Raw genomic sequence first — 25750 nt, forward strand, 5'->3', positions numbered from 1 at the left:
TCTTCAGCTTCATTCAAGCAGTTTTGGCTGCTTTCAATGGCAGCTTTGTTTTCCTGGAAGTCTCTTTGAATCTGGTTCATGCATTCTAAGTCCTTTGTATAGTTTTCATTTAACGCTTCTGTCCGTTGCCTTTGTTCTTCTGTTTTCTTATATGTTTCTTCTTCAGACTTTTTGAGCAGGTCCTTCATTATTATTGTCCTTTCATTTTTTGCCTGAGAGATTATTTTTGATCTCATCTCTTCTATGGCCTTATAGAGTTGTTTCTTTACTTCCATTGCAATCATTTCAGCTATTTCAGGCATATGTTTACCAAGTTCTCCTATGTCAGTGTCTCCTGGACTTGTTCTGAGTAGGGTGGAGTTCTGGAATTGTGTTTTAGTCCTTCATTTTGTCATGTTTGCTACCCGATGCAGAAAGCTCAGTTTCCCTCTTCAGTAGCTGCACAGCAAAGGCTACTAGTGTCCCTAGTTTTCCTGTTGGTCAGGTTTGCCTGTCAGTGACCCCTGAGAAACACTACTTAGTCTCAGGTTTTCCAGCAGTTGTTGATTTGTATCTAGTTATCCCCGGTCTCAGATGTGGGCATTGGTGTCAGCTGATGGCAGACTGTCTGATCCAGCGTCCCCTTGCAGTTTAGGGCACATGCACAGCCCAGACTCCGGTTGCATTGGTGGGACAATCCCGGTCCAGTGGACCTATGTCCCTAGGCAGTTCAGAGTACAGGCAAAACCCAGACACAAACTGCAGGGTTGACAGTTTGTGAACCACCTGATTCTGTGTCTCCAGTCAGTTCAGGACACATACAGGAACCAGATGCAGGCCGGACAGGCAGCAATCACAGACTGCCCATGCCTGCAAACCCCTAGTGGGTCCAGGCGAAAGTAAAACATGGACTTGAACTGCTGGACCAGCAGCTCTTGGAGCACTCACTGACTCGGCGCAGGGCAAGCGCAGGGAGAGACCACAGGTGCTTCCCCCAGCTAGAGAAGTCCCTGGGGCTTCTGAGTGAGGACCTCCTGTCTGCTGCAGGTACAGGGAGGGCAGAGACTCAGTCTGTAATGGCAGTGGGGTCCTGGGTCGCCCCCTCTGCCGCCAGGAAGTAGATGGGAAATATCTGGCTCTCTCCATGAGTTTCAGCTGGAACCCTGGCAGTGGAAGTAAAGCATGGACTTGAACCGCGGGACCAGCAGCTCCCGGAGCACTGGCTCACTCTGTGCAGGGCGGGCGCAGGGAGGGGCCACACACACCACCCACAGCCAGAGAAGTCCCTAGGGCTTCTGAGTGAGGACCTCCTGTCTGCCGCAGGTGCCTGGAGGGCAGAGATTCAGTCTGTAATCGAGGCAGGGTCCTGGGTCGCCCGCTCTGCCCCCAGGAAGTAGATAGGAAATTCCTGGCTCTCTCTGCGAGTTTCAGCTGGGAACCATGGCGGTGTGAGCAAAGCACAGACTCAAACCACAGGACCAGCAGCTCCCAGAGCACTCTATCACTCAGCGCAGGGCGTGTGCGGGGAGAGGCCACATGCCCCCCAGCCAGAGAAGACCCTGGGGCTTCTAAGTGAGGACCTCCTGTCTGCCGTGGGTTCACAGAGGGCAGAGACTCAGTCTGTAATGGCAATGGAGTCCTGGGTTGCCCCCCAAAAGATTTCTAATGTGGGCCTGGTAATAAACATTATAATTAAGTTCCCTATGTCATTATTTTCCATATTGAAATGCCCCATGGGAAAGAGAAACATTTAAAAGCAAGATCATGATTATAATTTTTGACACATCCAAATTCTCTATAAATTTATGATATAAATTACTGTTTTTTGTTTTAAAACAAGCCCCAAGCATTAAGAGAAACATATCTACCACTCAAATGAATATGTGAATGTATATAAACATTTTCTTTTGAGATGTTCATTACTTTCAAACTTAGTTTTTTTGTTTTTGGGGTTTTTTTTTTACCTGTTAGTGGGCTGTTTATTTTGTATAAATGCACACAGACCAAGCCGTGTTGCCTGCATTAGATGCAGTCATTGGCCATAGGTCTGCACACTCCTTCACCACTGGATGTGTGATGGCAGAACCCTCCATTTCATCTTTGTTCTTCACTGTGACTCCCACGTTATCTTCAAAATAAACACTCTGTCTTGTCTCTAGTACAACTTCCACTGTCAGATCACCACTTTAGGACGCATCTTTTTTCTGATCTCTGGTTTGCCCTTCTTGACCATGGCCATCACCAGGTCACCTACACCAGCAGCAGGACGTCTGTTCAGTCTCCCTTGATCCCCTTCACAGAGATGATACATAGATGTTTGGATCCTGTGTTGTCAGCACAGTACTACAAGCTGTGGAAAAGTTATATTTCTAATGAAATGGAGCGGCCAATAAAAAGTGCCTATAAATTTTAAATCATTGTGAATTTAAAACTACATAGCTTCCCTAAAATTAATTTTTTTGTGTGTGTGTCTTTTTGAGACAGGGTCTCCCTATGCAGTTCATGCTGGCCTTGAGCTCACTTTGTAGCCCAGGCTGGTCTCAAACTCACAACAATCCTCCTGCCTCAGCCTCCCGAGTGCTGGAATTACCACCATGCCTGACCCTAAAATTAAATTTTACTAAGATTGTGCCACTGTAACTTACTCAGATGATCACAATTACTTTTCAAGTCCTTTACATAAAAACAATACTAAAATAAACAGAAGAATACTATGTCTGGCAACTATTTATAAATGGCTGACTATTAATTTTAATAACAGTCTGAAGAACTCTGCCCCTAAAATGAATTTACTATTTCATGTGTTACCCTACAAAAGAAATTCTATCTACTAATTAAAGAGTAAAACTATATACTTTTTCTGTAGATTTATTCAAAACTGTTATTATTTTTTGGATCTCGCTGAAGACTACATAAACAGGGGCCTACAAGTACAGATAATGTGGTTTAGAGAGAAACAAGCATAGTGAAGACATTCTACTTAAAAGACAAGTTATTTTCCTGCAGAGTAAACAACAGGAAAAAATAATGTACATTCCATCACCACTTAATAAATGGAAGCATGTGCTTACATGTTTGGTTAACAAGCAAGTGCCTTTTAATTATTTATATCAAATCACAAAATGTAACTCTACAAAACATTTCAATATCTTCTATAAAAGTCAAGTATTACATTTAAATATAACTTCAGAGATGAAATTAAAATTAGCTTCCAGAGAACTATGAAATGGTTAATTCTACCTAGACTGGTCACAAGTTTTTCCACCTATTAAATGGCAAATAAGCAGAATGCATAGTTGAAAAATAAGGATCAAACACATTCTTCATATATCAAAAGATGACTGATATACTCAAAACCTGCAAATTCATATTGATCAATGTTCCTCACATTGTCTTTAGCTGGAGTGAGCTTGACAGGTTCATTAGTAAACTGAGGATCAAAGTTGTCCAAACCAAATTCTTCAGAAATATTTGACTTAAAGGGAGGTACAACCTGCTTTTGCTCCATCGTATCCCCGTCAACATTTTGAAAGAGTGAATGTTCCTGAATATCAGCAAATCCTGTTTGAGGATGACAACCCAGTCATTTCTTTGGGTCTTTGTTCAGGAAATTCTCCAGGACACTTGCAGCCTTTACAGAGAAGATGGTATGTGACTTTTTCTTTCCAAATAACTTGCAAGAGATAGTGAATTGAGTTTTCATAAGGGTTATCAAAGCTCTCAGCAATATGAAATGGAGACGTTCTAACCATCATCTCAAACATTAGTACTCTGAGAGTCTACCAGTCGACACTGAGACCATAATTTCATAATTTCTGGAGCAAGGTAATCCTTACACACACAACTGTCAGTGAGTTTAATGTGCCCTTTTGAGTCCAGTAATGTCCAATTTCAAATTTCTATAAAGTATCCCTGGCTCATGGAGATAATTGAATGCTAAACTGATTTCTGCAGAGTAAAACCTGACACATTCTTCAAGAAGTATTTATTTTGTTGCTGCATATGAAACATTAAATCATCTCTACTTGCATAGTCTAGAACCAAAAGCAGTCTTGCAGTCCAACAGGAAAAGAATGATTAGATGCCTTCTCTAAAACATGTGTCTCTGTCTGTATCCAGTCCATACCGACAGGCTCCTTTTTCACAACTTTCATGGCATAAATATGACTTTTTTTTAAAAAAAAAAACTGAGCCAACAGTACTTTTGCATATCTTCTCCCTATCACCCAGAGCAAATTGAAGTCTTGAAGAACTCAACTGGATGAAGGGTTGCCACTTTCCCTGGTATTCACTGCCTCATTATCTTCATCAACTTGTTCCACATGCTCATGATTTAAAGGATGATATGGGATTACTATCTGTGCAGCTTCTGAAGGCATGGATGATTTATCCATTGCCATCATGGTTTGCAGTAGCACAGAATGCTGCACCTCTTATATCTGAAATATGCTTACATTGATACCCTATCTCTTTTTCATCTGACCCAGAAATATACACCTGGTGAAAATAGTTTCCTCCTTGACATTTTTAGGTCAGGGGTAAACTAGAATGTTTTGAAACAAATCTCAGATATGATGTGATTTCACCTGTAAAGAAACTGTAGTATGCATTTGAGCACATATGAGCTTTAATATATATATCATATAACCCCCATGTCATTATCACACCTGACAGACTAACAATAGTTCCTTAATACCATTAAATACTAGTTCGTACCATAATTTCCTATTTATCTTAAAGACTTATTTTCAAAGATTTTAAGTCAGAATAAGTAAGGTCCACCTTGATTTATTTAGTCATCATGTCTCTTAAGTCTCTTTTATTCTACAATATTTGTTAGGAAAGTTACTTAATAAAAAAAAACAAGACCACTTGCCCTGGACAATGGCCTAATATTCTGGATTTCACCGTCATGTCATTTAAAGATAACATTCTTCAAAACCCCATATTTCCAAAAACTTAGGCTTAGATTAAACTTAATTGACTTTGGGTTCAGCTGTAAGCAAGACACATACTGAAGTGATGTAGGCATAAGCCAGATCTTAATAGGTAAGTTTGATCAGTCATTTTGGTTATTTCTCAAGTTTTATTTAACCATGATCTTAATGCTAGGTCTCCATTAGATACCCATTCATACCTAAATACAGGCTAAAGCTTTCTGAATTTTCTCTATTTTATGTTAGTGTATAAAGTCACACACATGTAAACTGCAGAAATTAAGTCAGCCAAGCTGCATTTGCTAATGACACCTAGAAGAATGATGGTAATAATATAGAAAAGCGCATGGCTTTTGTTGACGTGTGACTTCACAAAGCTTTGGTTTGTTAACCATTTAAGTATATTTAAGTTCTATGAATTATTTATGATCTCATCTGCTGTTTACATGGACCCTTTGCAGTCTTTTATAAATTTTGAATACAATATTTTAAACATTGAAAGAATAAGTAAATAATATATTGACAGGCTAGGGGCAAAACAAACTCTTGGAAACTATTTTTACCAGGTGTATATTTCTGGGTCAGATGAAAAAGAGATAGGGTATCAATGTAAGCATATTTCAGATATAAGAGGTGCATACTTAAAAAAGTTTTACATCAGAATATAAGTAATTTTCCTAATATGAGTCTGTCTAGAGTTTTTCTTTTAGTATCTCAAGTAATAGCAATGTTATTCAAATGTTACAACAGTTTATGAAACCCAAATATCCAAAAAATGAGTGATTTTTGCTTTTCTATAATCAGTTTCACCTAAGTTCTTAAACTCTTTCTTCATGAAATAGAAAAAAATGCAATCTGGACACTTCAAGGTGACTCAGTCACTTCTTTTTTTTTTTTTTCTACTGGGATTCCAACTCAGGACCCTACCCTTGCCAGGTAGCCACTGTGCTGCCAAGCTATATCCCTGGCCTTACTCAGTCACTTCTGACAATACCTTAAGATAGGGTTTCAATCAGATTGAACAGTCCTTCTCATGATCACATCTCTGTGCTTATGTGTGCGGCAAAATGTGCTGCTGCGCTTTGAGGCCTATAGCAGAACACACGCAGTGAGCTCTGTCTGCTGTGGACATTTACAGAGCTGGTTGAGTGGGCACATGAGCTTCTGCTAACTGCAACTGAAATTCAAAGGAGGCATTCATAATTAAGCTTTTTGGCGAAACAGCCATGGTATGGGTTTTCCTTACTTCCTCCTTCTAGATACTATGTATCTGATTAGCTAGTCCAAATCAAAATCTAACTTCAACGGAGAAACTATCACTTTGAACTTTCAGGCTCTAGTCCAGGGAGGACCACTGGGAAGAAAATGGAACGGAATGTTGTTGAATACCCATCTACCAAACCATTCGGGGCCAGGGGTGCCTTCACTTCTTGACCTGGTCTTATGGTGGTAGCCTCTGCTTTTATGGTATCTTCACAAAGATGGTACACAAGATTTCCTCAGACAGTGTTTAGCTTTACTAGCTCTGAATAAGTTAGTAGTGGCAGACCTACAATATGTGTGCTGCAGCAGCCACTCAGAATTCCTCTCTGTTGGCGCTTAAGCCAAGTTGCTCCAGGAGTTTCACATGCCAACAGAACAGATAACAGTTGTTTTTTGCTAAACTAAAACCTCAGTGTTCAGGTTTAATTGCAGTGTTGGCACTTTGCAATAAATAAGTGGGCCTTGGGTTGCAGTTTGGACACTTGATCTCTTAAAGATTTGCCATCACTGGTATAAGGGTCTTCGCAAGAACAGCTCCACCATAGACTTCACTCTCCAAAGCTAAATTGTATCTCCCAAAGTTTATATGTTGAAGTCCTATTGGTATGTTAATTTTAAGTCACTAAGTTTTGATGTGACTTCTTAAGCCTAATTGTTAACTGGGTCAGTCTCTTACTTTTCCTGTGCCTATTCACAATTTTGATCATCTTTAGTCTCCCTAGCCTTCTCTCAACTCTATTCAATGGCTGCACCTAGTAGTGGAGAAAAAGCAAGTTGTTCTGGTTTGTGTATTATTTCTAGAAGTTTTAAAATGGTGTTCAAGCTCTGATACGTTTTTGATGTGGAAAGGTGAGGACTCTGTTCAGTTTTTCAGATTATTGCCAAATACCAGTCTTTTGCAGACATTAAAACTCAGTAGATAAGTATTTTAAGAGACTATAAATACTTTCTATCAACAGTGGATAAACAGTGTCATACAGTGGAATTTTTAGCCATAAGAGAATGAAGTTCTGATACATACTACACCAGGGATGAACTCTGAAAACATTATGCTAAATGAAATAAGCCAGATACAAAAATATTGTATGATTCCACATGAAGTATCTGGAATGGGGAAATTCATAGAGATAGAAGGTAGAGGAGAGGTTACCAGGGGCTGGGAGGAAGAGGAAACATGAAGTTACTGTTCATTAAGTACAGAGTTTATGTTTGAGATGAAGAAAAAAGTTGGAAACAGTGGTGATGGTCATGTAACACAGGTTCGGCAGTGATTTTTCTTAAAACCACTGAATTATGCACTTAATATGATAAATTTTATGGGATATGTGCCTAAACACAATTTTTAAAAATACTCTAAAATATATGGCTTTCTTTGATGCATCTGACCAGTCAGTTTGACAGATACTTGCTGAATTGCTAGGTACCAGGCACTATAATAGGCAACCACAGTGCAAACATAATTAAGACAGACTGCTCTCCCCTGTAGTAAAAAAAATCCCACTTATTCTTAGAGGCCTAGTGTAAATGCAATCACTTCAATTAGTTCATTTTTTTCCACAAGTATATATGAGTAACTGTAAGGGACATAAGAATAAATAAGTAAAAAAATTAGTAATTCGTAGTTATTACCCTCCAAGAATCTTTCATATACTATGGGAATAAAACATCAACACTAAAACATAAGACCAGGGCCTGGCACCCCAGCCGCGCAGGTGCCCGGAAAGGCAGGCAGCTGGCACCTGGGAAGTGGCACCAAGAAGCGTACCGGCCCTTGGGCCGGTGGTTGAGAACCGCCATGCCACAGAGCAGAACCGACACACTAGGCCCACCCGGAGACATGCGTGAACCATCCTGACATGGAGAAACCTGTGGGAAAACATGCCACATGGCAGGTCGCTCTTGGCCTTGCCCTTGAGAGCCGGAAAGGCCCAGAGTCAGCGGAGGAGCAGCTGATGAACAAGGCCTGGGAGAACACAAGAGTACTGACACCCAACAACTCAGAGGTTGAGCTGACTGGGGACATGGGAGCCATTTGGGAGCCAGAAACCAGGAGGACCTTGCACAATACCTGGGGAAACCCCCTGGAGGCTGTTCTTCCCCTGACTGTACAGGCTGCGGTGGAGGAGCGAGTCGAGCTCCAGAGAGGTCTGCACTGAGACTTCATAGATTACATGGGTGCCCAATATTCAGATTCTGAAGAACTGCCTTCATGGAGAAAGTACATGTCTAGGTTACCTGCCTGGGACACTTCACACCTGATAGTGCTGAGACTGACAGGCAGGCCTAGGACTTCATCAACATGTTCCTGCCACCTGTGTTGATGGTTGGGGAGAGGACACTAAGTGGTTGTGGGGTCCCATTGCACTGGGAGGCTGGAGAGAACACCCCTCTGCTTTCTTAGACAAGAGGCATTGATAAAGCATACTTCCCTGGATCCCAGTTCAGTAGACGGACAAACTATTCTTAAAGATAAGTTTATTAGTCAGCCCCAGATAGTAGAAAAAAAGCTACAAAAAATGGCTTTTGCCCCAGATAGCTCACTTGAGATGCTGGTAAGAATTGCCTCTTTGGTATTTTATGGCCATGATGAGGAGGAGGCCAAGGAGAGAAAACAAAGAGACTAAGAAAAAACAACTGCCTTTGTTGCAGCACTAAGAGAAACAGACCCTAAGTCTGATGCTCAGGGCCCCAAGAACTTGTTGACTACATTCATCTGCTACCACTGTCAAAAGCCAGGCCACCTCAAGGGGGACTGCCCTCTGAAGCAAAGGCCCCAGAGCTCAGACCTCTCCTACCAGCTGGTCCAACAGGAATGAAGGGGCCCAGGGAATACTCTGCCTTCTCCCTCTGGCCAGACGGTTACCTTCAAGGAGGAGCCCCACATAATCATGACTATAGAGGAAAAAGTAAACAGCCTATTGTGCTGTCTCTCGGACAAAGTAAACAGCCTATTGTGCTAGTCTCTCGGTCCTTCTTTTCAATCCTGGCCTTCCTTCCAGCCATCACACCTCAGTGAAAGGAGTCACTGATGAGGAGGTAATCTGCTATTTTTCACAACCTTTAGGCTGTAACTACTTGTTAGATCTTTCTTGCTTGTCTTTGTTTTCCTGAGAAACCACTTTGAAGATACCAACATGTATTACAGCAGCCACTGATAATTTCCTACCAATCTGTCCATAACTCTGTAATGTTTCTATTGTTCCTATGCTATTTCATAAATGGATGTATGTTTATTACCATATGTTTTCAACAACAACCATTGAGAATAGTCAGTGATTATTTGACTGATCACTCATGTGTAGCTCTATTTGTTTTCCCTAGAAATCACTTTGAAGAAACCAAAGTATTGTACAATAGCCATTGATAATTTCCTACCATTTTGGCCGGAAACCAACAATAATTGCCCAATTGGTTTCCCGAAAAAACAACCTGAAAAAAACAAAAAGGAAAAAAAAAAACAATGAAAAAGGCCCAACAACTTGGAAATCCGGAAAACCCCCCAATAACAAGGTAACCCTCCTTTAACCCTTAAAAAAAAAAAAAAACATAAGACCACTACCTTGAATTATTTTGGTGGCAATAACTACTAACTGGTAGTCAATCTTTAGAGAGTTGAGAGAAAAATAGTCCCTGTGTGGGTGACTGGTGGGGCATTCAGAGGAAGTGGGAAGCTAAACATTTAGAGAAAGCTGTGTCTTGGTTGAAGCAGTGGAGAAAGAGGGAAGCTTTCTCAACAAGATGGCTGCATGAACGCATTTCAGGACAATATGTAGCTGTATGTATAATGTTTATAGTTGATTTATATAGAAGCTAGAATATGCTTTTACCTTTAAATATTATCTTGAAAGGATGGATACAAAGCCATCAGAAATTGTACATATTATACCAGTAGGCTTATTTTTATTTTTTATTTGCCTGTTCTACACATTATAATGTTCTTTCTGTTCTAGGGGAGGGTAGGATCTCACTATGTACTTCGAGTGGGCCTTTAACTCTTTATGTTGCCCAGGCTTACCTCAAACTCACAGTGATCCTCCTACTTTAGTATCCCAAGTGCTGAAATTATAGGAGTGTACCACCACACCCTGTTTTCCTGTTCTTATCTTGATGATACTTTATATCTTTTCAATTAATGGCATCATTATATTTAAAAACATCCCTTATCTCTATCCTTACAGGAAAACAAAGTCAAGCCACCCAATCTGACCACTAAAAAACTGTTCAAGACTTCTGTGACTCAAGCCAGTGCCAGAAAACCTGTTCCAGTTCCAAGTCTTCTCCCATGTTCAGTAGTAGCAGACCACAAGATGGAACATTCCATCAAGCAGCCACAGCCAGGCATTTCCTCAGCTCTACATTATCAGCCAGAGTCCATTCACAGTGCAAAGCAGTTCCTGTCTCACAAGGTACCACAACGACATTTGGAAGAATCAAAGCCCAATAAAGAAGATACTCAAGTTCAACACACAAATCTTAGCTCCCAAAGTAATATCACACCTAAATTCATACCAGTTTTCAAAAATAGATTATCATTGATGAATAAAAATATTTCAGTACTTAGCAAACAGAAAAGAAAACAGCGTGTCATAATGGACTCGAAATTGTTTTCACATAAAACTAGTATAATCCAGGATACCAAACTTAATTTAGGCCCAAATATTAAAAATAGATCTAATAGTAACATTCAAATACATGGTAGAAATTTAAATCAGAAGAGCTCCAGACCTCCGCAAGAAAAAAGTACTGAATGTTATGAAAATATGACAAAATATCCCTCTTCTAATGGAAAATCGATTGTGAGCTTAAATGAAAGTAAACAACTGTCTAACAGTATGGTGTGTCAGGTATCAAATAACAGTTTAAGTGTGAGGAAAAATGCTATGGACATCTCTGGAAAAGAAAATCTAACAAGTAAATGTATAACACAGATTTTAAGAAAAGACTATGAGTCAGTGAAACTAAAGAGACAACCACATATTTTTGAACCAGACATAGAAACTGAAGATGCGCAACTACCACAACAGTGGGCAAACCAAACTAAAGAAGTTGATTTAAGTGACCGCAGCTTGATAACAAGCAGAACAGCTCACAGGTCTAAAAGAAAATTATGTCCTGACTCTTCAAAAACTTCAAAGCATCATTGTGATACTCTGCATTATGGACAATCCAGTTCTAGGAAACAGGTAAAAACATTTTTTTAATCTAGGGATATTCATGATATGCTAGCTAGACCTTTAAGATTCCCCAAGTAAGGCTTTACATTATTTTCCCCAAATTATCTAGAAATATAATAATTAAGAAACAATATCTACTTGAGCATAACCACACTTATGCAGCTAATTTGTAACAAAATACTCTTGTTCAATCTGATACAGATATATGACTTGGATAAATCAAAAGCTAAGAAATTTCACACCATTCCTGAAGCTTAGAACATGGATAGGAAAGAAGAGAATTTCCACCAGGTAACTGAGGTGATACATTTTTATTTGTTTTTCTTTACTCAAACTGAAATTGCCACACTTAGAGATACTTAGTCCCTTGTAAAAAGCACCTACTTTTAAATTCCTTGATACCTTTAAAATCAATTGCTATGTAGGTCCAAGAGGGTTGGATAGTGAGTGGAGAGGAGCCCGCAGGGTCCCTCCCATTCTGTTCTGGGTCCTTTGCAGACTAGGAATCAAGCACATCAGCAGCAGACTACTTGAAAAGAAAGACTGTGACAGTCATTAGAATACCTTCCTCTGGGATGCAGATAACAGAGCTTAAGTGAGCCTTCAGGGTTAACCATTAAATTAAAACTTATACTCAAGGTGCTGCAGTGCTGGTTAGATATAAACTTGAAATTTAATTGATGTCAAGTCCATGGCACTGAAGTCACAGAATTATGCATCTGGAAATTACACTTTTTTCCATGTTACCATCTGTTCTAGTCTAAGAACAAACATATTACTAAAATATCCACTGTTGTTTTTTGCATAGATGTATTGGGATACTTTGAAATTCTTTCAGAAACAACCAGAAAACATTTTCTTCTTTTCTCTTCCAAACACTATTTTTTCCCTATAGCTAATGGAATTTTCAGTCTGATTTGAGTTAACTAAAGTATTTAAGTCTGTTCCTAAATATATTATAATATGCTTTTTGTACTTTTTGACATTTAAATTTCAGTGCACTCCGTAGGTGGTTGAGGAAAAATGTGCTTTAAAATTGTTATTTACATTTTTGGAAATAAATGAAATATATTCTGGATTTCATGTTGTTGGAAGGATAGCACTTTGTCACTTTGAATTGCACAAGATTTGACAGTTTTTAATACTAAATCATTCTGTCAGCTAGAAAGAACAAGGTAATGAAAAATTATAGGCTATCACTACAGAAAATAGTTTCTTTTAATTATAAAATTAAGAAATACTACTCTGAAATTTTGAGTAACGCAGAGTGGTTTCAAGGAAAAGTAAACACTCCTGTAATTCCTCTTGGCAGAGATGACCACTCTGAGCAATGACGAGCACTCTTCTAGGTGTCTGTCCTGGTCACTCCTATGAGAATGAACCCGCTCTCCACACTGCTGCGGAACATCCTTAAGCACTTGAAACTGTCTTTGTAACATTTGCATAGTAGTCCATTGTTTGTGGTATACTGTATTTAATTCCCTATTGATTGAAACTTAAATTACTGCTGACTTCACTATTGTAACAGTCTTATAAATAGGCTTATATGAGTCTTTGTATTCAATCACCTTATATAGTGGTTTTGCTAGTTGAAAATTATTTTACCCTATTTTTTTTTGTTGAAACTTATTTGAAGTCATTATTGTTATTGTTAAAATTTTCAAACCAAAGTATAGGTGAAGAACCACTAAGTGCCTATTTCCCATATCTACCACTTACACACCACTTTTTTGGTAATATTTCAAAGCAAATTCAAGACATCATATAATTTCATTCATAAATACTTCCGTGTATATCTCAAACACACGATATAGTGTGTTTTTAAGGATAAAAGAATATGTATATATTACATTTTTGTGGTGTATATTTGTGGTGTTTATCTCCATTGGCTCACTAAATTTCACTTTTATTTTTACATGCGTACTAATAGGAAGCCCTGAATATCTAAAGCCTCTTTTACAGTACAACTAGAGCCTTTATTGCGGTAGAGATTTCTGTGTTCAGCAGTACTCATTATGCTAAGTGCCAGACAGTGCCCATTACTGAAACAGACAAGATGACCAGGACCCAAGCCCCACAGCTGGCAGTCCAGTCGCTACCCCAGATAGATAGATAGACAGACAGACAGACAGATAGATGGATCTCCAGAATAAATAAGCTTTCGGGTCCATATTGTAAATAAACTAACATCTGGAAAAAAGAAAATAAACACAAATAGAGCTTTTCACCTAATGAGTATTTTTTTCATTTAAACATTTTAGGTACTCATTTTATAAAAAAGATATAATTGTAATTATTTAATATCAAAAATCTTCATTGATTCATTAAGTAAAAATCAATACAGAACTAAGTTGGAGCTGAACTTTGTTTAAATATGGTTTACTGTCTACCAAATGTTGCAGTTTAATCATTACAGTACATGTGATTTTTGCTCTTGAAATTGTGCCTAGTTAATTAATTTACTGTATGTGTTTACTATAAGCATTTCTGTTTTCTAGAATTATTTCTGTTTCCCAGTTTACCCTTTTCATAGAGATATATTTGGCTTAGCATATTTTGAGTGTGCCTTTCTCTTTTTGAAACCGGTACTGTGGATAAATAGCAGGCTACAGTAGAGTTGGATGCCCTTTGTTTGTGAGGCTCCAGTGACAGTCTTTGTTTATGAAAGTAATGTTCATAAATGTGTGTGTGTGGTCAGCACAGTCATGCACACACGTAACCATTCTTCAACCAGCCTGCCCACCGTTCTTGGAATTTCCAGGCTTCTTTCTGCTATTGTCCTGTCGTTATGCCTTAGGCAATGAAGACATACAGTATTATTAACCAGGCAAAATAGCTAAAAAGAGAAATCCATTGCCGAAGTGTGTGTGGTATCTCCCAATTCTTCACACAAAGAATCTAGAAAGTCCCTCTTTCACTTCATTGGTATCTAAAATTTAGAATTTACTAAAATTTAGATAATTTATCTACAGTATATTTCATGTAGATAAATGTTAACTTACATGGCAAAATGATTTATTAATCAGTCTATATTCTTGTGTAAAGTAAGTTTATTTTTAATCTTACTATGTTTATCCTAAGGACAGTTTACTATATATATACAATATATATATAATATATAATATATATAACTAATATATATATTATATATATATACACACATATATATGTGTGTGTGATTTAAGATAGATTGCTGGCTTAGCATTCCATGTACCGAGAAAAGGTTCTAGACTAAATTTCTGTGCTCAGGATCACCAAAGAAATCAGGGAAGATTTTGTCTATTTCAATGATTGTAACTTCTGAAAGCCAAGATAATTTCAAATTTAATTAGAGAACACTAAACTTTACTTTCTGTTTATTTGAGTTTTTGGTGACTTTGGTGTGCAGCGTGGATCCCCTCCTCTCAAACAAAAACAATCATTCTTTATATTCCAATTGTGCATTAGCATTAGAGCCATTACAATTTTAAAAGTATAAATAAATGGGTTTGTTTGCCTATAGCCAGGAACTTAAGAAATCAGCCATACCATTTTAAAAAAACTTATGGAAATAGGCCAGAATTAATGCCAAGAATCATATTTACAAGAATGCAAAAGTACTTCTCTTACACTATTCATGTATATTCATTTATAATTCTATTATATTTTGTTATACGTTTTTATTATATTTGTTGCTTACAGTCATAAAAGTTAAAAAATTTGCAATGCTCAATGATTAAATTTTATTTGACTAACCAGTTTACTACTAGTTTTTGCTTTCTTTTTTCAAATTGCATATCTTCTGGTGTTACATTGAGACTACTAGTACATTAAATATTTATTGATATTTATAAATGTAAATATAAAGATTTGAGGATGTTGTGGTCCTTATGTATTGATGCTTAAAATGTTTGTGTTTTATCATACGTATTTTTAAAAATAAAAAATAATGAAAGTATTTTAAATGGCTGTGTTTTTCATAAATCAGACTTCCTGTATATGGGAATGGAAAGGCTTAAACACGTCACAGATTCCTTTGTCTCTGTGGTTTCATTTTTTTTCGCAGTGCCTTTGCTGTTGGGCCCATGTAAATTAGCTTAGGTCCTTAGCACTTTATAAAATTTTTATTCAAAAGTCCTTTGTTCCTTTGTTCAATAGATACTTAGTACTGTGTTCTTATGTGCTGAGCACTATTAAAATGCTTCAGGTATATAAAGGAACACACCAGCTTTACATTCAGTCAGGGAGAGGGGGATAATAAACATAGCAAGTAGGTAAACTATACACTATATTAGAAAGTGGCAAGTACAGAATGAAAAGAAAACTCAGAAGTGAGGCAAGGAAATGGCTAGGGTAGGCTTCCTTGAGCAGACACCTAAAGGAGGTGAGGGAGTTGGCCATGTGGATGTCTGGGAAATGAGCTTTCTAGGAACAAGGAACAGCCTATGTGTTTAAGAAATGTCTGGGAGCCTAGAATGCCAGCATAAAGGAACTAGAGGGGAGTGACAGGGTCAAGAGCTGATCACATTGGGTCTTGTGGGCTGTGGTGAAGCATTTACTTTTCCTAGACTGACAGTGGGCTGGGCTCAAAGGAGGGGCGTGATCTGATAGGCCTCTGGCTCCTGTGTTACGCATACAGTGGAGCTGAGTGCGTGTCAGAGAAGAAACAGGGAGACAAGCTGAAGAATCCAGGCAGAAAATGACAATGGCTGGGGCTGCTGTGGTAGCAGGGGGGAGATGAGAAGCAGCTGTTCTGGATTTATTCTGAAGGTAGAGCCCACTGACTTACGGATTGGAGAGAAAGGTGTCTAGGATGACTCCAAGGTTTTAAGCATGATCACTTGGAAGAATGGAGTTGTTACCAACAGAACTGAAAAGGGGCGGGTTTTGATGGAGGAAGAGGACTGGTAATTGACCATTGGACCTCACAGCATGGAGGCCCTTGATGACCCTGATGAGCAGTTTCTGTGGAGTGACAGAGTGCCAGGTGAGGCGCAGTTGGAGTGGCTTTAAGAGTGAAAGGAAGAGGAGGACCTGGAAATCACAGCTTTCTTGAGAAGAGTCATCAGTGGATTTTCTAATTTCTTTCTCCTAAACGTATTGTCCTTGATACTGACCCCTTCCTGGAATGCTATTCCCTCATGGTTGCTGTAATCTTATATCTCTGGACACATTTTTTTTTCAGTTTCCTTTACTGACTGGCATCCCAAGGACACTGAAGGAGAATAGTAGTTATGCTACACACATTTGGGATGCAGAAGGAGTGGGCTAAAACAAGGGCATTCCAAAGGGAAGAAATAAAGTGAGCAAAGGCATGAGGATGTACACAAGTTCATGGAAGAGTGGGTGCCAATCTAGATGTGGTTACATGTGCCTTGTGCAGGGACCAGAATAACTCCAGATGAAGCTGGAAGGTTGTGCTGGCCAGGGTGAAATCCTCTGGAGGCTGTTTCAGAAACCTAATCCAAAGTGCAGATGCTAGAAAGTCAGATGGTGCTAATAGACCTAGAAATGGCAGGTCCAAGAAAGTAGATGTACATGCAGCATGCTGGATAGGAGGCTCTTTAAGTTTGAGCAAAGAGAAATATGGAAAATGGGTAGTAATAGGGGAAAGTGAAGATTATTGTTTTCTGTATGGCTTGGTGACATTAGCAGAGATCCAGGGAAAGATGGCTGACAGATAACTAGATTGAGTCATGGAAGATGTTAGAATGTTTGTGGGGAGAGGCCATCCACATAGAAATGTTGGCTGAAGTTGTGTGTGAGAATGTAGGAATGAGTGAAGGACACAAATAACTATCTTGAGGACACAATAGCAGCACTTAAGTTTGGAAGAAAGAAGACAGGCAGCAAAAAGCAGTTAGGATCAGGTCAGAGAGCAGAAGTCACAGAAGCTGAGAGGTGGGAGTTTGGCAGGGTCAGCTATGGCGCCCAGTTCAATAAAATGTTCTGGAGAAAGTTTGAGAAGAAACAGAGGAAGTTTGTATCTAGGAGGTTTCTTCTGACAGATGCTACAGTTAAACTGTTGCCATGAAAACATGAGAGGGTATCGGATAAGCAGGGTGAGTCCTCTGTGAGAAGTGTGGTTGTGACAGCATGACAAATGGCAGGTTAGAAAGGATGGCCTGATGCTATGACATAAAAGGACACACACTTAAAAATAACCTGAAAACTAAAAAGTAGTTGGTGAGAATATGCCAAATGGACAGATCTTCTCAATTTTGTACCTTTTCTCTGTGATTTTTTTCAGTTTCTGGAACTTGCTGCCATTCAGTATTAGGAAAAACATAAACTGTTAGCCATCAGTTTATCAGCTTTTTGAAGACACACGATATGAATCCATTTTTAAAATATTACACATATCTTTCATACTCTTGTTTCCTGCCAGTAAAATTTTTCAAACTTTCAATAAAAAATAAAATGCTTTAATGTTTTATTGTATTCTACAAAGATCATCCTGGCTACTACTATGTATTGATAATATGAAATTTGTGAACTTAACAACATTCAAGGAATGTTTTACTATTTACATTCAGAGATTTAAAACCCTGGATATATAGAGATATATAATTTTTAAAAAAATTTTTGCTTCACTAGCATCTTTCTAGGGCATCAAGAGGAATTATTTAAAGTTGAAAGCCTATATTTCTGTATAGAAATAACAAATCTGCAGTTGTACTTCAGGAGAAAATTGATAAAACATAGTTGGGTCTGTGGTTTGTTACATACCTACTACCTACTTCACCACTAAAATAATTTTGAAGTAAAACCATTAAATCTCTGAAGAACATGAGTTAAGTTGCCTCCACTTAAATGTTAGTATAATCATTTAGGTAAAATAAACGTCTCAATTTTATTTAAAAATGTTTAAACCACTACTTTTTATTTCTGAGAATAAGGATTTTATATAAATTTTCAAAACTTTTTCTAATTTAACCCCTTGCCAATATTGTCCTTCTGAAATAAGTATAGGACTCTTGTTAAGCAAAGGGCACCAGCTGCCTTCCTTTCCTCTTTACTTCAAACTGGATCGACTCTTATTTTGATCAGAATTTGAACTTAAACTAGCTCCCTGCTGGAGCTAACGACATTTCAAACTGACCTTGTTACTGAAAACAGTACTGTTGGGTGGATTATTTTAAAGCTGACAGAAACATCAGAGAACCAAAATGATACTAGGAATTTACCAGTCTAAAACGTAAGAGAAATAAGAAACCAGAAAGGTAAGCAAAAAACTCAAAATCATTTTTTGCTTTTAAAGGATTTAATAACCCAGACTTGAAACTGAGCTGTGGATTTGATGATGCTAGGGAGGAAGGGAAACGGAGAGACCCCAGGGCTGCCAAAGGCGTCCCGAACCAGTTTCCTACCGCACCCTACATCACACACCTTGTGCAGACCCTGCGGGGCTGTGCCATCCACATAGTCCCTCAATAACACTCCATACCCGTTTCTTTGGGGGACTTCAGGGCTCTGTTGTCACTGTGCTGACTGGTGTAAGGGAACAACATTCCTGAAAGGGAGCCCCAATGGATTTCAGCCTAAATTCAATCATCAAAGAATCAATCAAATTCAATCACCCAAGAAACCTCAAACCAAGAATTTAATTTAAAATAATATCAGAAATAGGAAAAATTTCAGGGCGGAAAAGCTGAAACTACTGAGGGGCACCAAAGCAGCTTAAAGAAAATGGAAAACTGTGTCACAGTCATAGAATACCAGGGGAGAAGCAGGGAGACAGACCCGTGCTGGCAAGCAGGTGGCACACACTTCCTGCTCACCTCCAACCCAAGGCTCTGTGGTGGCAACCTGGCACTGTCAGCCCTGAAAAAATTACACCTGGTCCCCATACCTCTGACTGAGGCCCAAAAAGAGGTGCCTAACGCCAGCTCTGTAGTCACAAGGGCAAAAAATCCCGTTAGTCTCAGGGCAATTTCTGTTAGGTCTGTTAGCCTCTTGTGATTGAAGAAATCATAACCAATACACATCCTAATTATACAAAATTTATACAAGAAAAATGCAAAGAAGGAAATAAACACCTCAACCTGCACCACCCTGAAAGACTCCTTCTTGACATTTTGGCATTCTTCCTTATAGCCTTCATGTATTTGATGACACTGGAGAGTGAGAAAAACAGAAGTGAAGAAATGACACCTGGTCCCTGAAGAAATGCCCGTGTGTGCACGTGTGTGCACGTGTGTGTGTGTGTGTGTGTGTGTGTGTTTACAAAACTGAGAACATATTGCTTGTTTTACATCCTGATTTTTGCCAGTTACTGTCATTTTTATGTAGTGCTACTTGTTGACTCTACATCAAAAACATTATTTTAAGAAATGTATATTTTATTACATAAATATGGCAAAAAGTAATATTCATTTTCTAATTATCCCATTATTGTCAGGTAGCTATTGAGTTTGAGAACGACTCCATTAGCAGATATTTAGTAAACTTTTTAGTACTGGATCCTACCCTGTCTCAGCACCAACCAAGGATACAGAAATACAAATCCTCAGGATCAATAGGCAGCTCATCTCTTAGACAGGAGCACCAGGTTCATGCGTCATGCCCTCTACATGATCTGCTGTCGCTAGGAGAAAACTAGGAATCACTACAAACCTCAGTAGATGAATCCTTTATTTGTACTGCTTCAGCCAAGAGTGTTTAATTACACTGGCAAGTCAGTGAACTTACAGTTACTGCGATGTAGAGGAATTCTGCCTACTTTGAAAAATTAACTCAAAAAGAAATAGTAGCCAGATGAAATGTACTACCTTTGTGGTTCTTTAAAACTGGCATCTAGGAGTTTGGAAACAGGGCTTATACTATTTGCAGACACAGTTCTAGGCTCTGAATATTTTTTTTCTAATTATACAAAATATTTTTAAAAATTTTATAGATGATTTTGAAATTCACAAAAGAATAGTTTTCCAGGTGCTGTTACTTATACCAGTTACTGAAAAAAATGCATATGACAAGAAAATAATATGTTAAATACGTGTAATATTTTATAATTAAAAGGCATCTTTATTGCCAATTTCCATTTTATGCTTTTGATCATGTGAGATTACTGTTTCACTTACAAGATGAGAAAATTGATGTTGAGAAAATTTATAAAGTTTGTTCAAAGTCATGTACCCAATTAAGTGACAATATTCAGGCTAGAATCCAGGTTTTTAGTCTCCTAGGTTTGTTTTTTTTTTTGTGTGTGTGTGTGTGTGTGTGTGTGTGTGTGTGTTTTGGAGAGCCATGGCTCCTGATGTCCTAGAAGGGCACCCTAAGTCAAATAAAATAAAAATCCATCTTGAATGTGAGGAACCACGGAGCACTTCTGAAGATTAAACGTTCATTCTGTAGAATTTGCAACTTCCTGCTACACTTTCTTTGTTCTTCTCTGATGAGAATGGGCAAAAACCAAGGGTCCTCATAATCCTGAGTTTAACTTCTAGTGCTTCTCCTCTTAAGAAGTATAAGTTTTAGACAGCCAACATGTGGTCTATTTATAGTAAGAAAAATAAAAGGGGGAACCAGAAGGGAGGTGAGCAGGTGTGTGCTTCTTGACCACAGTGGAACAGGTTCTCCTGCAGCATGATCAGAGGTCTTTTCTCCTCCAAGGGAGGGCTGTTCTTGTTCCTGGTTCTTGGAGTTTGGGGTTTTACAAGGGGAACAATGTAATACAGGACACATATTTTATAAGATTATTTATAATACTCACCAAAGAATCATATACAAGAGAGTGCAGGAAATCTGTCCACACTCTAAAGAATACAGCTGAGGGCCTGGATCCCATGACAATATTCTGCATGAGTCCAGCTGAAGACCTAGAGCCCATAACAATGCCTCCTAAAAGTCCAACTGGAGGCCTAGAGCCCATGACAATGTCTCATGCAGCCTGTTTCACAGATCTGCGCTGGAATGCCCAAAAGTCAGTGGTGGAAGCTAGGAAGTCTGTGCCAGTGGGAAGTAGGATCTGTGCTAGCAGGCCAAGGGATCTGCAGTGGAGCCAGGAAGCAGTTCTCAAAGTAAGAATCAGAGCTCCCCTAAAAGTACCACAGCCATCCTCAGCAACAGTGAGGTCCTAAGTACTTCTGGTGGTGAGGAAAGCCAAGTTTCCATCAGGAAAGCCAAAATAACAAGCTTCCCCAGAGACTGAGCAGTACACCATCTTCCTCTCTTGGAGCCAGGAAGTGATGCTCAAAATGAGGACTAGAGCTCCCCCAAAATGAACTGCAGCCATCCTCAGTGACAACAAGGTCCCAAGCTCCTCAGACAATGAGAACAGCTGAGTTCATCAGGAAAGCCAATATGACAAGCTCCTCCAAGAGAACCAACAGCTCCTTACAGCTTTAACAGCTCCCAGCAGCCTTTTTACATCTTCCTCTCCAGTTCTGCCTCTTTTGCTGCTGGCAACAATCCTCTGGTGGGCCTCCCACACCCAGCACCACGCTGATTCAGTTCAGCTGGGGGTTACAAGGTGACCACCATTTGTCAATCCACCACACTGGTAAATTCTCGTCGTCTTTCCAGGAGCTTCTTTGTGGGGGACAGACCTAGCATGAATTAATGACTTGTGTTTCCTTTTATGGAAGTATAGAAAATGGAACAAGAAATTGTTTGTCTTCCAACTACATTACCTGTATAGGAGGCACTTCTTTAGACGGAGGAAGCCTGTTTGTATAGTTACTAAGACTATGACATGTTTCCCTAAGATGTTACACTTTTTGTTTTGTTTTGTACTGGGAATCAAATTCATGACCTCGCATTTGCCAGGCAGGCAATTGCTCCACTGAGCTATATCCCTGGCCAGATGTTACACTTTTTTAGGTTCTAAATGAATTGAAAAGTCCTAGAAATAGGCAGAGTTCATAGAAAATGTAATTGACGAGCACCACATTCCCAGCTAGCCAGATCAAGAATGTCTCACGTATGATCCATGTAGCATGGTGTTAAATGGTATGCCATTTGAGAAGTTTTAATTAAAAATGACTTTTAAAAAAAAGAGTGAACTGGGGGCTGGGGATATAGCTCAGCAGCACAAGTGCCTGCCTGGCAAGCATGAGGTCCTGAGTTCAATTCCCAGTACCTAAAAAAAAAAAACAAAAACAAAATAAAACAAAAAAAGAGTGATTTGTGATCTTAGATTACAGTCGTTGTCTGACTTTTACTTTATGGTTCTCATTCTTAAAAACTCATGTGCATTTTGAAAAAATTATACTGTTTTCTGTTTAGTTTATTTCAATATTTATCCCCATAAAACGATACTAAGAGGCCTGAGGAAAAAGGAAGAAGGAAGCTCCATATTAGGGCTACTTGTGGCCAATAGGAATCTTAGGTATTGCTTCATGTATCTTCTTCCAGATAACTAAAGAACAAGAAGACATCACAAAACTGTTCAAGTGACCAAAAAAGCTACATTATTTGAGAATGAGTGGGGAAGAAAATTCACAGTTCCACTCAGTTTTGCAAGTGGGAGGGGAATAAGACAGAGTATGGAATTTCTTCAAAACCTTAAGGATATTGCCAGGAGCTTCTGAGACGACTCCCAAGGTTCCTTCTTCCTCTGTCTTCCATCCCATAGCCAGGTTATTCTTAAATCCCTGACCCTGGAAAACAGAAAAGATGAGTCTCCATGGCTGTGTTAAGCCATGAATGTCAGAGTTAATGTGTTACATATCAGTAGATGACTAATATTGTACAGTGCAGAAATGAGATCAAGGAGCAAGGTTACCAGGAATATTGCTTGGGAAGCTCCTTAGAACATGAATATGAAAAACACAGGAAATATCTGGGCCCTTTCTCATTCTCCCAAAGCTCTGAAGCTTCATTACCCAGTCAGATTCCTGGAAGGCCAGGCGAGATCTGTACTTTCACCATGTCTCCCACACTGTGGGACACACAGCTCTAACTGTTCCCTTATGATTGGGAGAGGACTCAGGCCAAGTCTCCCCATTGTGCTTCTCATGAACCAAAGCTCCCCCTCTGTCAGGGGCAGGTGTCCATCCCCAGCACCCTGTACTTTCCCTGCCACAGCACTTTCCAGTTTTACAATTGCCTCTTAACTTGTCTCTGGGCCTGGCTGGCTCCAGCGCCATCTGTCAGGGCAGATGTCATGTGGCATTGCCTCAATGGTCTGTCTTGGGAGGAGAAGGAGACTGCTCTTAGAGGCAGAGTAACATGCCTGAGCCACAACAGATAGCCGGGAATGCACAGAATAAAGGCTTGGAGCTCTTCACATCTGGAGCCCCATGTGATATTCCTAAGCACTCACTCACAGTTGAGTAAAATGAGAAATATTCTTAAAGGGAGCAAGTTTACATGAGACAAGCACCTGTTCTTAATACTAAGTGTTCTTAATGCTAAGCCACGGTGGGTTATAATTTTAAAATGTGTGCTATAAAGGAAGAATGCAGAAGACATATGTGCAGTGGTGCCTCAGTTCACGAACTCAATTCTCTCCATGATTCTGGTCACAAACTGAACTGGACAAGAATGGAATCAAATTTGCCCATAAGGTCAACACTGAACCTGACTATTGACCTTGATTTGGTTCTTGTCCAACTCAGTTTGCACCCAGAATCATAGAAAGAATCAAGTTCATGAACTGAGGTACCACTGGATATGGCAATTTTCAAGGGTATAAATAGTCTCTGGATACATACAACTTTTTCAAAAACCTTTCTGCAAATTAGTGGTTCTCAGTCACCTCTCTTTCCCAATTCTCATGTAAACTTCTTTTTCTTTTTTTTTGGTACCAGCAATTGAACTCAGGACCTTGCGCTTGCCAGGCAAATGCTTGTCTCATGTAAATTTGCTCCCTTTAGGAATATTTCTCATTTTACTCAACTGTGAGTGACTGCTTAGGAGTATCACATGGGGCTTAAACTGTGTTTGGGAAAAACCCCTCCAAAACCTAGTTGTTGGTCTGAGGATGTCAGTGGTACAGCACTTGCCTAGCATGGGTGAGGCCTTGAATTTGATCCCTAGCACCACACACACACACACACACACACACACACACAGTCTAGCTGGATATGGTGGCACACACACACCTGGAACCCCAGCACTCTGGAAGGCTGAGGCAAGAAGATCACAAGCAACTTGGTGACTTAGCCAGACCCTGTCTCCAAATAGAAAATGAAAAAGGGCTGGAGATGAAGGCCCTGGGTTAAATCCCCCATACTGAGTGGGGGAAAACAATCTCATTGTGTAGAAGGGGGTTCCTCTCTTTGCCTCCTTAAGAATCACTGTTTTTCCCTCCAGTGCTGGGGATCTAACCCAGGGCTTCGCATGCCGTACACAAATGCTGTGCCACTGAGCTATCCTCACCCCAAGGGGTGGGTGACCAGAGTCTTCCCAGATTACAGCACCAAGGACTGTCTGAGAAACAAGTGTGAACTCCTCTGTTATCTGCAGAAAGCCTGGCCCTCAGCACTCTGCATCAAAGATTCCGAAGTCTCTCTAGTGGCAGCTCCCCCAATGGTCCCCTGGGGGCCCTGCAGTTAGCTGGTCTGAGCCTCTGTGCAAGCTGGGGCCCAGTGAGCTTCCATCTCAGAGAAGTCCAGGAAACTTAGCAAACTGGTATCCATGGAAAGGTAGTAATTATCATCTAAATTTTATGACATATCTATTAAACAAAAGACTTTTATATACTGTAAAGCCGAGCAAGCTCTGTGTTTCCCAGAGCAATAAATTCTGCTGCCTCTTTCCTCCTAAAAACAAGTTTTAGTATTCTGTAAACCAAAGTAAGCCACACGAAATAGGGGGCTGCTGAGATGAAACAAAGGAAAGTATTTTTAGTCATATTTCTTTCTAACCAGATTTACCACATTTCATTACTTTGCTGCCTACTCTTGCTCTGTGATCCCTAAGGAAATAACCGGATGAAATTGAGAATAAAAACAACATAAAGTAGGATATTTGATACTCCAGTTTGCAGATACCCAATCAGGTCACAGAATGATTGAATTTAACTCTTGTTAAGCTGATTTCAAGCGCTGTGCAATTCTGAGGGACAATGAGAAACAGAATGCTTGTCCCACATTATCAGAAAATATTTGAATTAAAACATACGGTTTTGAGTTTCCCCGCTCTACAGGAACATTTACACACAGCAGGCAGGTTTTAGTTTCACTGAATATTGCACTTGTACTAATAACTTCACAACAACTGTATTTGGCCAAGGAAAATATACACCCGCATTTCTTGCTGCTGACCCCTACACACACACACACACACACACAAACACACACCGTGGTAAGGGAGAGAGTGAGATTTTTTTTTGTTTGTTTGTTTTTCTCCGGTACCAGGAACCGAACTCACGACGTTGCACTTGCCGGGCAGGCGCTTTTGCCGCTGAGCTAAATCCCCAGCCCCGAGAGTGAGATTGATGTTGGGAGTCCTCACATTTCTGACAGGCAGCCC

The 25750-nt window shown here is 39.5% G+C and overlaps 1 protein-coding gene across 2 annotated transcripts in view; it reads left to right on the top strand.

Annotated features, from left to right (window-relative positions):
* Nucleotides 1-15047, top strand: part of LOC102012712 (chromosome unknown open reading frame, human C18orf63) — a 51630-nt gene extending 36583 nt beyond the window's left edge. Inside the window, exons 12-14 of one of the 2 annotated variants that reach the window (XM_005373078.1) lie at nucleotides 10358-11362; nucleotides 11555-11653; nucleotides 12666-15047. In XM_005373078.1, coding sequence (XP_005373135.1) covers nucleotides 10358-11362; nucleotides 11555-11611 — 1062 coding nt within the window. In that variant the 3' untranslated portion in view covers nucleotides 11612-11653; nucleotides 12666-15047. The remainder of the gene's footprint in view (nucleotides 1-10357; nucleotides 11363-11554; nucleotides 11654-12665) is intronic. The other variant, XM_013502881.1, reaches the window with a different exon arrangement.
* The last annotated feature ends 10703 nt before the right edge of the window (nucleotides 15048-25750 follow it).

Source organism: Chinchilla lanigera, unplaced genomic scaffold, assembly GCF_000276665.1.
Source record: "Chinchilla lanigera isolate Chin_1 unplaced genomic scaffold, ChiLan1.0 scaffold00001, whole genome shotgun sequence".
In the NCBI taxonomy this organism is placed as follows: Eukaryota; Metazoa; Chordata; class Mammalia; order Rodentia; family Chinchillidae; genus Chinchilla; species Chinchilla lanigera.